This window comes from Caretta caretta, chromosome 10, assembly GCF_965140235.1.
Source record: "Caretta caretta isolate rCarCar2 chromosome 10, rCarCar1.hap1, whole genome shotgun sequence".
Lineage (NCBI taxonomy): Eukaryota > Metazoa > Chordata > Testudines > Cheloniidae > Caretta > Caretta caretta.
Genome location: NC_134215.1, coordinates 56,190,930 through 56,202,951, shown reverse-complemented (window position 1 = coordinate 56,202,951; position 12,022 = coordinate 56,190,930). Strand labels below are relative to the sequence as shown.

General features: G+C 44.9%; 2 protein-coding genes across 8 annotated transcripts in view; both read left to right on the top strand.

Annotated features, from left to right (window-relative positions):
• The window catches only part of TJP1 (tight junction protein 1), a 308,680-nt gene that overhangs the window by 129,215 nt on the left and 167,443 nt on the right, over positions 1–12,022 (top strand). The window lies entirely within an intron of this gene.
• LOC142073491 (uncharacterized) lies at positions 9,129–10,673 on the top strand. The gene is made up of 2 exons (XM_075133333.1): positions 9,129–9,853; positions 10,519–10,673. The coding sequence occupies exons 1-2, from the start codon at positions 9,334–9,336 to the stop codon at positions 10,632–10,634; spliced, it is 636 nt and encodes a 211-aa protein (XP_074989434.1). The 5' UTR covers positions 9,129–9,333; the 3' UTR covers positions 10,635–10,673.

Here is a 12,022-nt window from a genome sequence, read left to right as displayed (position 1 = left end):
AATGTGCCAACTGCCCACTTTGCTACTTGTACCCTAGAGCTGACTGCATTTCCGTGTTGGTTGTATGTATATTCCTGTGGGGAGAAAGGTGTGATATAAATGTAAAAATGACATATCACAGTTTCTGTTGCAATAAATTGCAGCAACCGAGTCATTTGCTAAAAATATTAAGAAAGAGAGTTAGAGGGCTAGACTCACCCAGAGTGTGAAGAGGATGACCCATATAGAAATTCTGCCTAGGGGAAGAGGATTGCAGTGATATGGAGCATCCTTAGGGGAAACTTTCTAACTATAAGGATAGTTAAGTGCTGGAATAGGTTCCCAAGGGATAGAATAATAGAATCATAGACTTTAAGGTAAGAAGGGACCATTATGATCGTCTAGTCTGACCTCCTGAACAATGCAGGCCACGGAATCTCACCCACCAACTCCTGTAACAAACCCCTAACTTATGTCTGAGCTATTGAAGTTCTCAACTTGTGGTTTAAAGACTTCAAGGTGCAGAGAATCCTCCAGCAAGTGACCCCTACCCCATGCTGCAGAGGAAGGCAAAAATCCCCCAGGGCCACTGCCAATCTGCCCTGGAGGAAAATTTCTTCCCGACCCCAAATATGGCAATCAGCTAACCCTGAGCATGTGGGCAAGACTCACCAGCCAGACACCCAGGAAAGAATTCTCTGTAGTAACTCAGAGCCCACCCCATCTAACATCCCGTCACAGGCCATTGGGCATATAGTCGAAGATCAAATAATTGCTAAAATTAATTCCCATCATATCATCTCCTCCATAAACTTATCAAGCTTAGTCTTGAAGACAGATATGTCTTTTGCCCCCACTGCTTCCCTTGGAAGGCTGTTCCAGAACTTCACTCATCTGATGGTTAGGTGTTGTGGAATCACTGTCATTGGAGGTTTTAAGAACAGGTTAGAAAAACATCTGTCACTTTCTGAGTTGCGCCCCCCCCCCCCCCCAACACACACTAACATGGTATAAAAACTCCACGGCCCACCTGTGTCACAATAACGGATTTTCTGCATATAAAAGCTAGGGCCGGTGTTAGGGGATAGCGAGTAGGGTCTTATGCCACAGGAGCCCCTGCAAAGCTTCATTGCTCAGGCTTCAGCTTCAGCCCTGGTGGTGGGCTCAGGTCCCAGGCTTCCACCCCATGTGGCAGGGTTCGGGTTTCTGCCCTGGGCCTCAGTGAGTCTAATGTCAGCCCTGCTTAGTGGCCACCTGAAACCTGCTCGTGGACCCCCAGGGGGCCTCAGACCCCTGGTTGAGAACCACTGGTCTAGGGTTATGTTTACGCTAGAGACCTTAGAGTGGCACAGCTGTACTAATGCAGCTGCGCCACTGTAAGATCTCTCATGTAGCTGCTCTATGTTAACTGGAGAGATTTCTCCCAGACATAATTAAAGCACTCCCAATAAGCCATGGTAGCTATGTTGGCAGGAGGAGCTCTCCTGCTGACATAGTGTTGTGCACACTACCACTTATGCCAAAAAAGACAGTTACCTTTTCTGTAACTGGTGTTCTTCGAGCTGTGTTGCACATCATCTCCATATTGGTGCACATAACAAAATTAATTCCTCACATGCACATAAAAAATTAGAGGGAACACTGGTGGACACTATTACTGCCATCTGCCCTGTCTCACGTGATTCCCCTTTTGGGGTACAGCCAACCAGGCTCTGCAAGGAGGTACAGTTTGCAAATCACTGCTTCCATGGAAAGCTGAGTTTAGCCCAGAGTAAATGAAGTGGTCACTCCCAACAAACCCTATATGCATGACTTTTGAAAGGCAGTCCTGATCCTATTACGGCACAGAGCACTTTAATGCTGGGGTGATTATACTGGCTGAATTGACTAGTTTCAGAGGCAAAATTCACCTCTTTACAGAATGTTGATGCAGTAGGATAACATTTTACTCTTTAGCTAGAGGAACTCTCCCATCTATGGTAAAGCCCAGGATGTGAAGCTATTGAGGCCTTAGGAGTCTGGTAAACAAGAACCGTCAGACCAGAGCTGTGGGAAAACCAGAGGAATTTAAAGTCTGGAATGCTAACATAAATGTATCATAGCCCGTTGCCTCACCCTTTAATGCAGTTCCTCTCTCCTTCCTTGGTTTTCTCATGCTCTCTTTGAACTATCAAACAGGACTAGCAAAAAAGGGGAGTTTTGCAAGGGAGTTCGCTAGGTGAAGGAGTGGGTTGTCTGTTAATTTGTTCTATGCTTGCTGTTTTGCCATGTGGCTGCTTGATTGAAGTTTATACTTGGTCTGTTTGGGGTTCTGTGTGCTGAGCACAGCAGCCTGCTAGGCAAGGGTGGGAGCTTCCGAACAAGGCTTTAGCCTGCAATTCTTTGATCCCTAATCCTTTTAGGATCCACGTGAGTAGGGCTAACTCAGGAAGAACAGGGGTTTAAAAAGACAGCTCCTAAGCCCCCAGAGGAACTAGCAATGAGGAGATTTTTGAGGGACTTTAGAGAAGGAGCGTGAGAGCCAGATACACCAGAGAAACATTTTCTAAATTTAGGCAAATAACCCCCCTTTCTCCCCCCAAAACAAAAACACACAAAAACCCCTGGAGAATAAAAATAATACAGACAGAAGTCCAGCCACAAAGTGGAGGCTATCTGGTTTATTGCACTGAATGCAGCCCATATGATTACCTGTGTGTGCTGTAACGGGGTCCACTTACTTCTAGGGCACCGTCTACTGGCTACTCTGGGGATTAGCTCTCTTTCAGGTCCAAAGCCTGCCCTTGTGTTGTCTCCCCCCATTGTCCTCTCTTTTCTCTGTGGACCCTCTTACTCTAGAAGCTGCAGCTTCCTCTTTGTGACTTGGCCCTCCGACCAGATAACTCTGTGGTTTCCCCTTCCAGGGTATCAAAGTCTCTCCATACAAAATGGCAGTTTTCCCTTCACTGTCCTTATCTGGCCATTCCTCCAGTGGGTGGTAGGGGAACTCAGGCACACCCTCTACTCCAGATTCCATCCAGGGACCCCATGTCTAGCAATTGTGGCCGGCTCTCTCCCAGACCCTGTTCCTCTTTCCTACATCTTCTGGCTGTTCCCCTTCTCTCAGGAAGTAATTACAGACTATTTCCCCTGCACTATTTTTCCACTGCCAACGTCCTGACTTTATACTAGTCCTGCTAGTTCCTTCTCAACTGGGCTCCACTGTCAGTTGGCCTTTCAAACCCTGGCTTTCCCTCAGGTGCAGCCTATCAGGTTAATTAACCTAATTTAGTCTGCTCTACCTGGTGTGGGGGTAAGCACCGCATCAGATATGCATTTGGTGCAAACAACTCATGGCTTACAGAGACTGAGTAGAGGCTCTTGAGCCTAGAGTGACTACACTGGACAATCTAAGGGAAGTACGTGGATGAGACTTTCTGTGACATAGTAGAGCAGTCTGGTAGCCTCTATGCTGTTGAGAAGGATGAAAGTCTGAGGGAAGGAGAACATCAAGCTGGAGTGAGAGGAAATGGTCCCAATGGCCTGTGATGGGACACTAGATAGGATAGGATCTGAGTTACTACAGAGAATTCTTTCCTGGGTGTCTGGTTGGTGAGTCTTGCCCACATGCTCAGGGTTTAGCTGATTGCCATATTTGGGGTCGGGAAAGAATTTTCTTCCAGGGCAGATTGGCAGAGGCCCTAGGGGGTTTTTGCCTTCCTCTGCAGCATGGGGCAGGGGTCACTTGCTGGAGGATTCTTTGCATCTTAAAGTCTTTAAACCACGAGTTGAGGACTTCAGTAGCTCAGACATAGGTCAGGGGTTTGTTACAGCAGTGGGTGGGTGAGATTCTGTGGCCTATGTTGTGCAGGAGACCAGACTAGATGATTGTAATGGTCCCTTCTGACCTTAAAGTCTATGAGTCAGGACCTTCCTTCAGGATGATATCATGGTATTTTCTTAAACTGATAATACCTGTCCAGATAAGGAGACCCCAGTTATTAGTAAGAGAAAGGTAGTAGTAATGGGGAAATTGATTATTAGAAATATAGATAATTGGGTTTGTGATAACTGGGTGTGAATTGCCTGATGGGTATGAAAGCTGTGGACTTCTTGAAACATTTAGATAGATTTATGTGCAGTGTTGGGGAGGAATTGGTAGTTGTGATACATGTAGGTACCAGTGACATAGGGCAAGGTAGGAGAGAGGTCCTGGAGGCCAAATTTAGGCCACTAAGTAAGAGATTAAAGTCCTCTGTGGTAGCATTCTCTGAAATGCTTCTCGTTCAATGTGTAGGGTCAGCTAGATAGGCAGAACTGTAGGGTTTCAATGCCTGAATGAGGTGATGGTGTTCAGAGGAGGGAATTAGTTTTATTAGGAATTAGGAAGCTTTTGGGAATGGAGGAGCTATAAAGGAAGGATGGGCTCCACCTAAACCAAAAGGGAACCAGATTGTTGGTACTATATGTAAAATTAAAAAGGTTCGAGGGGAATTTTTAAACTAAGGGCTGGGAGAAAGCCAACAGGTGTGGAGGAGCACACAATGTGGACAGACACATCCCTTTGGGGAGGATTTATTAAAGGGAATACTCTATATCCTACTAAAGGGGAAAATTGATAAACGACAGGTAGGAACTAAAGAACAGTAGTCAAATGAAAAAGAGCCCCATTCAATTACATCACATGAAGGCAGACAACTAAATATTGACAAATTTTATAAGTGCTTGTATACAAATGCAAGCAGTCTACATACAAACGTGTGGATTTGAGTTCCTGGTATTAAATGAGGATATTGATATAATAGGTATAACAGAAACTTGATGTAATGATGATAATCAAGGGGATATGGCAATACCAGGGTACCAAATATATAGGAATGACAGAATATGTCATGCTGGTGTGGGAGAGGCACTACATGTGAAAGAAAGCACAGAGTCAATAATAGTAAAAATCTGAAATGAATCAAACAGTACCATTGAATCTCTATAGCTTGAAAGTCTATGCTTGAATAATAAGAGCATAGAAGTAGAAATATACTATGAACCATCTGACCAGGATGCTGATGGTGACTGTGAAATGCTCAGATAGATTAGAGAGGCTACAAAAACAGAAAACCCAATAATAATTGGGGATTTCTTCTGTAAGGAATGAAGAGATAAAATTTCTGGACACCATTAATGACTGCTTCTTGGAGCAGCTAATCCTGGAACCCACCAGGGAGAGATCTGGTCCAAGAAGTGAATATATCTGAACTTCTTGATAATAGTGATCATAATATAATTTAATTTAACATCTTTGTAGGGGGGGAAATATTAAAGAAACCCACCACAGTAGCATTCAACTTCAAAAAGGGGAACTGCACAAAAATTAGGAAGCTAGTTAAATAGAAATTAAAAGGAGCAGTCACAAGAGTGAAATGCCTGCAAGCTGCTTGGAAACTATTTAAACACACCATAATAGAGGCTCAAACGAAATAATAATAAAAACAGTAAGAGGACCATAGCTAAACAACAGAGTGAAAGAGGCAGTTAGAGACAAAAAGAGATTCCTTTAAAAACTGGAAGTCAGATCCTACTAAGGAACATAGAAAGGAGCATAAACTCTGGCAAATCAAGTGTAAAATTATCATTAGCCAGGCCAGCATTTAGCATGATGGGCCCTGTTCCTGATTACGGTCCCTGGGCACTGACACAATATAAATATTAATTACTATCATTATTAGTTTAGCACTGGCAATGTGCGCAGAAATAAAAACAATCCCTGACCTGGCCTCTGCCTGGTTGTACTAATGATTAAAAAAATGAAAATGTCAAACTTTAAAATAAGCAATGCATAATCTATAAGTAGGGGTGTTTAGGTCTGTAGGGGAAAATATCAATAGACCTAACTCCTCTGCAGAAAAACAAACTTGTAAACTTTTTCAGTTGGTGCAGACTGGCTGAACTGTTTCAATGTAGAAATATCTCACCACTTCAGTGTGGATGACCTTTTGTACTAATGTAAAAATAAATCACAAAATCTTTCCTCTATCCCTGTGGTCTGTATCTCAGCAAAGATACCGCCTTTTTCAGTGGCGTTACACATGCTGCAGTGCTGCATGATCTTAGGGCCTTCTGAGGTACCACCATAATTAGGGTTACATCTTCGTGACTCACTGAAGAGCATAAGTAAGATAAAGCCTTGCCTGTTCACCCAGGGAAGTACTTATCTGCAACACTAAACAAGCCCCAGAGACTAGTTTATTTTACCTTCCCTCCTTAGGTACATTTACAGACTAACAGACAGAAGAAACCCAATTCCTATCTGTCAAATATAGCAATTATACTTTGCTTTTGTATAGAGCTCTTTATCTGAAGACCGTAAGCCTGACTTTGTAAAGAGCTGTGTATTACCACCCCCCATTTGGAGAAATGGAGGCACAAAGAGATAAAGTGATTTGTCCAAGGTCATACAGAGAACGAGTGGCAGATTTATGATATGACCTAGGTTGCCTCATTCCCAGTCCTGAGATCTAACCAGTACATCCTCAGCAATGTTTTGAAATTTCCTTAGTTCAGTTGCTTATAGCTAGGCACTCCCTTTCAGGCAAAGTTGTATTAATTTAATGGATAAGATCTACATATTAGGAATCCCAATCTAAGGATCATCATGAAAGCCTTACGGTTTTTCAATTAGCAGATTATCAGTGCACAGCATGGCCTCCCTCCCTTGCATGTATTTTCCTCAGATTCCAGTGCTAGTGTGGATAGGACACAGATACTTTTTATTTTTAACAGTACTGTTATGGTAGCTCCTAGAGGCCTCAACTGAGATCAGGATCCCATTTTGCTAAGTGCTGTATATGTATATGTATAGTAAAAGGCAGTCTCTGCCTTGAGAAATTTATAGTTTAAATAGACAAAGCATGGGAGAAAGAAAGTATTATTATCCCAGTTTTACAAGTGAGGAACTGAGGCACAGAGAAATTAAGTGACTTGGCCAAGGTCACACAGGAAGTCTGCGACAGAGCCAAGAATAGAACCCAGATCTCCTGAGCCCCAGGTCCAGTAGCCAGTGTCATAAGCATTGTCTTATTCGCTATACTCTTTCTATAATCTAACCCTGCATAGGCCAGGTCAATATGACATAGTGGCAAAAATGCTGGCAGCCATTTAACAGTGGTGCTCTCACCATTGCTTGCACCAGTGAAAATTCTCAATTTAGACAAGACCACTCTGGCTAAGAGCATCATTTGGCTTATGAGATAGCCCATAACATTAGCCATATTTCTTGTGATAAAATAACCTCTTTTTAAGAATAGAGTTTATTTTTAAATAAAGAAAAACATCATCTATGGCTTATAAAGGTACTTGAGACCTTGTCTTCATTGCTAAACAAGGAGAGTTTTTTATCTCAGGATAATTAACGTGCTTGAGCTATCCTGAGGTAAAAACACAGTGGAGACAAGGCACTTTAGTTTTACCACAAGATAAACTACGGGATGTCAACTCCAGGCAGGGCTATAGTGAGTTTCACTGACTTCAGTGAGTTTACCTCATGGTAAAACTAAAGTGCCTTGTCTTCACTGCGTTTTTACCTCAGGGTAGCTCATGTGCATTCATTATCCTGAGGTAAAAAAATGCATCTTTTTAAAGGGTGAAGACAAAGCCTGAGTTGACACAGCCCTAATACTGATTGTGAAAATACATAATTCCAGAATTCTCCATTCTACTATTCCTGTCCAAGAGTTCTCATGCATCAACAGGATATCCATTCATTGAAACTGGGTTGAGATTATCTAACTCATTTTCACAAACAATCTAAATTTACAGTAATCTCACTTCATAAAAGGTGAGGATGCTAACCTGTGATGGCCACAGCCTGCTGGAAAGGAGGGTGTTTTTTTTAAACAGAAATAAATGATAGCCACTTATGGGATGGGAAAAAGAGAATGCAGATTTGGGAAAGGGGAGAATAAGAAAAACAGAGAAGAAATAGAGACAGAAGAAAAATGAGATCAGAATGGAAGGGGAAAATATGGAAACTGATTTTCCTTCCTTCTCTCAAAATTTTTCTTTTTTCAATATGGTCTTGATGCATCTTGTTAAGAAAACAGTAAGGGAGCTACTCTTACGGTTTGGGGAGATGGAAAAAAATATCACTCTATAAATGAGGGTTGTCCCTTCTAATGAGCTGCATTTTATAGGTATGAAAACATAATCTGCTATCCCAGAATAAGTTTAAACAAAGTCTCATTTGAAGTATTTCTCCATCTCCATAATCATCTTAGAAGCTATGTAAAAAGCTTCAATATCAAGCATATCTGATTGTCTCTCTTAACATTTGCTCACCCTAAATGAATTCACACCAGAAGTAACAGTTTATCTGACTCCTGAAAATTCTGACACCTGGCAACACTGTAAACTCTTCTCAACTTGGAAAATACTTTTAGAAAGACTTATTCATCAAGGGCAGCATCAGGTTTATGCAGAAAGATGCTGAGCAGGTGTGGTGACTACTGGGGACTGCATAGGTTAGTGGATTGGCAGTGAATAAGAGAGACTTTTACCTCTATGTCACTGTTTCAAATCTAATTCAGGTTGGTGGTGACTGAAAGATGTAGGTATCTGATGGGTGTGTTAAGTGAATTCAGTTTATAAGTTCAGTTCCCACTGGACAAGTACCACAACCCAACACAGTTGGAACTCCCAGCAGAGGGCTCTAAGGGCCAACTAGACAGAACTGTCTTTTTCAGTCCTAGAAATAATTCCGCCAAATTAGAGCTGTGGCACACTGACTGGACATTGTGGGGAAGCTTGTTTTGCTTCTTGCCTTTGCTTTACCTGTTCCATAAGCAGCTTAGAGACTGAAGTGCTCTCCCTATCACTCTAGCATCTTTTACCATTATTAACATTTCACACACGTAAAAAAAAATATGGCAGATGTCAGAAAAAGATTTATCTAGTGAAATCCATGTACTACATAATTTTCTTAGAGGTTGGCTACCCTTGCGAGTTAGAGCACATTAAAGGAGCCCTGGGCACACTAGCTCACTACTCGTCCACACTGGCAAGGCATGTAGAGCACTCTGACTCCGCAGCTAGAGTGCTCCTGGTACTCCAACTTGCGAGTGGGGTAACATTTAGTGCGCTCCCACTGGAGCTCCATAGTGCCAGTGTGGACGCCCTGGTCTGTTAGTGCGCTCTGATCAGCCTCCAGAAGTGTCCCACAATGCCTGTTCTAGCCACTCTGGTTATCACTTTGAACTCTACTGCCCTGCCCTCAGGTGACCAACTGTCAGACCCGCCCTTTAAATTCTCTGGGAATTTTGAAAATCCCCTTCCTGTTTGCTCAGCCAGGCATGGAGTGTTCTCAGCAAATTTTTCCAGGTGACCATGCCTCCACGTGCCATGCAATCCTCAGTATGGAGCAATGGCAAGGAGCTGGACCTCATCAGTGTTTGGGGGGAGGAAGCTGTCCAGTCTCAGCTGCGCTCCAGCCATAGGAATTACGATACCTTCGGGCAGATATCAAGGGACATGATGGAAAGGGGCCATAACTGGGACACACTGCAGTGCAGGGTTAAAGTGAAGGAGCTGCGGAATGCCTACTGCAAAGCCCATGAGGCAAACAGCCGCTCCGGTGCTGCCCCTGCTACCTGCTGTTTCCACAAAGAGCTGGACGCAGTACATGGGGGTGACCCCACCTCCACTCCGAGTACCACCATGGACACTTCAGAGCCCAGTTCAACAAGGCAGGAGGAGGAGCAAAGCGAGAGCGAGGGTGCTGAGGCGGAGGAAGACACCCCGGAATCCCTAGATGCATGCAGCCAGGAGCTGTTCTCAAGCCAGGAGGAAGGTGGCCAGTCGCGGCGGCTGGTGCTTGGGGAAGGACAAACACCAGAGGAGGTTCCCGGTAAGCGACTTTTATTTTGGGAAGGAAGTTATTTGGTGCGGGCTCTTGGGGTGAGGAGGGTTAAGGCTGCATGCCTGCCTAGATGCAGAATAGGGCGTTGATGTGCTCTCTCACATCGCAGGAATCAGCCTCAGTGATCTCTTCAAAGGTCTCATCCAGAACTTGGGCAATGCACTTGCACAGGTTTCTCGGGAGAGCCACTGTGGTCCTTGTCCCAGTAAGGCTAACTTGTCCACACCACTGTGCCGTGAGGGGCGGGGGAACCATTGCTGCACACAGGCAAGCTGCATATGGGCCAGGGTGGAAGCCGAATTGCAGTAGAAGACCCTCCCTTGCTTCCCAGGTCACCTCAGCAGTGAGATATCTTCCAGGCAAACTCCTGTGGAAAATGTGGGGACAGTGTTCAGTATAGGGGCCCCCTGCCGCTTTTGGCTCTCCCCAAGGCATAAAAACCCAGAGGACAGTACAGCCATGAACCAGTCAGTCATGCTTGACCCTGTGCTTACTCATCATTTTGGGGCTCTTGTGGGTTATGTGCGCTCACGTTGGGATGGGCAAATTATGCTATTGTGTAGACTATGCTTGCCCTTAAGTATGGGGGAATCATTGCTCTGTCTGGTGTGAACAATGCTGCCTCTGTTAAGTGTTGCATTTTGCTTTTACAGATGCAACCTTGAGATCTCAGCCGTCCGTGTTATCACTGGCCAAAAGACTCCAAAGAATCAGAAAGAGGCCATGTAGGAGCAAGGAAGACATGTGGCATAATGCAGCATTCAAGTAAGGAAAATCAAAAAGTGCAGGAGTGGCGGGACAGTGAAAGGAGGATCCGCCAGCAGAATGAGGAGTGTTGGCACAAAAGCGCGTTGCTCAGGCAGCAAAGCACAGATCGGCTGATAAGCAAAATGGAGTGCCAAGAAGACTCTATCCAGGCACTCGTAGCCATGCAGGCGGAGCAATACCGTGCCCCCCCCTCCCTCCTGCAGCCCTTGTCCCAAAACTATTTCCCTCATGCCCCATGTCACCTCCAACCCACTTTCCCCAACATCTGGGTTCTTACCGCCACCAGCTGCCTTCAACACCTATAGCTTCACTACCCAGCCCTGAAAACTACGACTCTTACCCACTGCACTCAACCCCCATCACCATGCAGTATAGCCACCCTGAAGTGCAGCACTCATTGCACAGCACTCCAGACAGGAAGGTGAGTATGATAACAGGACATACACAAATCTGTGATTGTACCGTTCCCCACTCCACCCAGGGCCAGCCCACAACATTTTGGCTGAGGTGGGGATCTGAAATGACGCCCCCATGCACCCTTGCTTGGGCCAAAACTTTGAAATGCTGGGTCCTAGTGGCACCCACCACAGTCTAGCACCTGAGGCGGCTGCTTCAGTTCGCCTCATGGTAAGGCCAGCCCTGACCCCACCCTCTTGACCTTTCTGTTTCCCAGGCAGTTGGGTTTCTTTTCAATAAATGAATTTTCTTTTCAATAAATGGATTTTTTTTGCTTTGAAAACATTCTTTATTATTGCATAAAGTAAAAGATACCTTAGCCCAAGAAAGAAACAGGTACTGCAAGTCAGCGTAGCAAACACAGATTCCTACTACCATTGGAACCACTGCACTTCACTCCCATGCAGGGCACCAGACGTTACTGGTGGCTTTCAGCCTCAGATTGCTCCTTCAAGGCATCCCTAATCCTTGCAGCCCCCTCTAATAGCCCTGCTCTCTGGCTGTTCAGATTCAGCCTACAGGTTTTGAACCTCCGAGTTCCATGCCTGAGTGAATCGTTCACCCTTCCCTTCACAAATGTTATGGAGGGTACAGCCCGCAGATATAACCGGCTAGGTCCAGTTTCCCATGCAGAGAGCGCCAGCGGCCCTTTAAATGGCCAAAAGCACACTCCAGTCATTCTGCACCAGCTCAGCCTGTTGTTGAACGACTCCTTGCTGCTGTCAAGGCTCCCTGTGTAGGGTTTAATGAACCAGGGAGATAAAGGGTAAGTGGGGTCTCCAAGGATCACAATGGGCATTTCGACTTCCCCTACGGTGATCTTCTGGTCTGGGAAAAAAGTCCCGGCTTGCAGCTTCCTGAACAGGCCAGTGTTCCGAAAGATGCATGAGTCATGCACCTTTCCGGGGCAGCCTGCGTTAATGTCAGTGAAAC

Bases quoted from the DNA above. Each gene is read 5' to 3' on its own strand.
- LOC142073491 (XM_075133333.1), top strand. From the start codon at position 9,334: ATGCCTCCACGTGCCATGCAATCCTCAGTATGGAGCAATGGCAAGGAG. The intron at 9,854-10,518 runs GTAAGCGACTTT...TTGCTTTTACAG, and splicing joins AACACCAGAGGAGGTTCCCG to ATGCAACCTTGAGATCTCAG.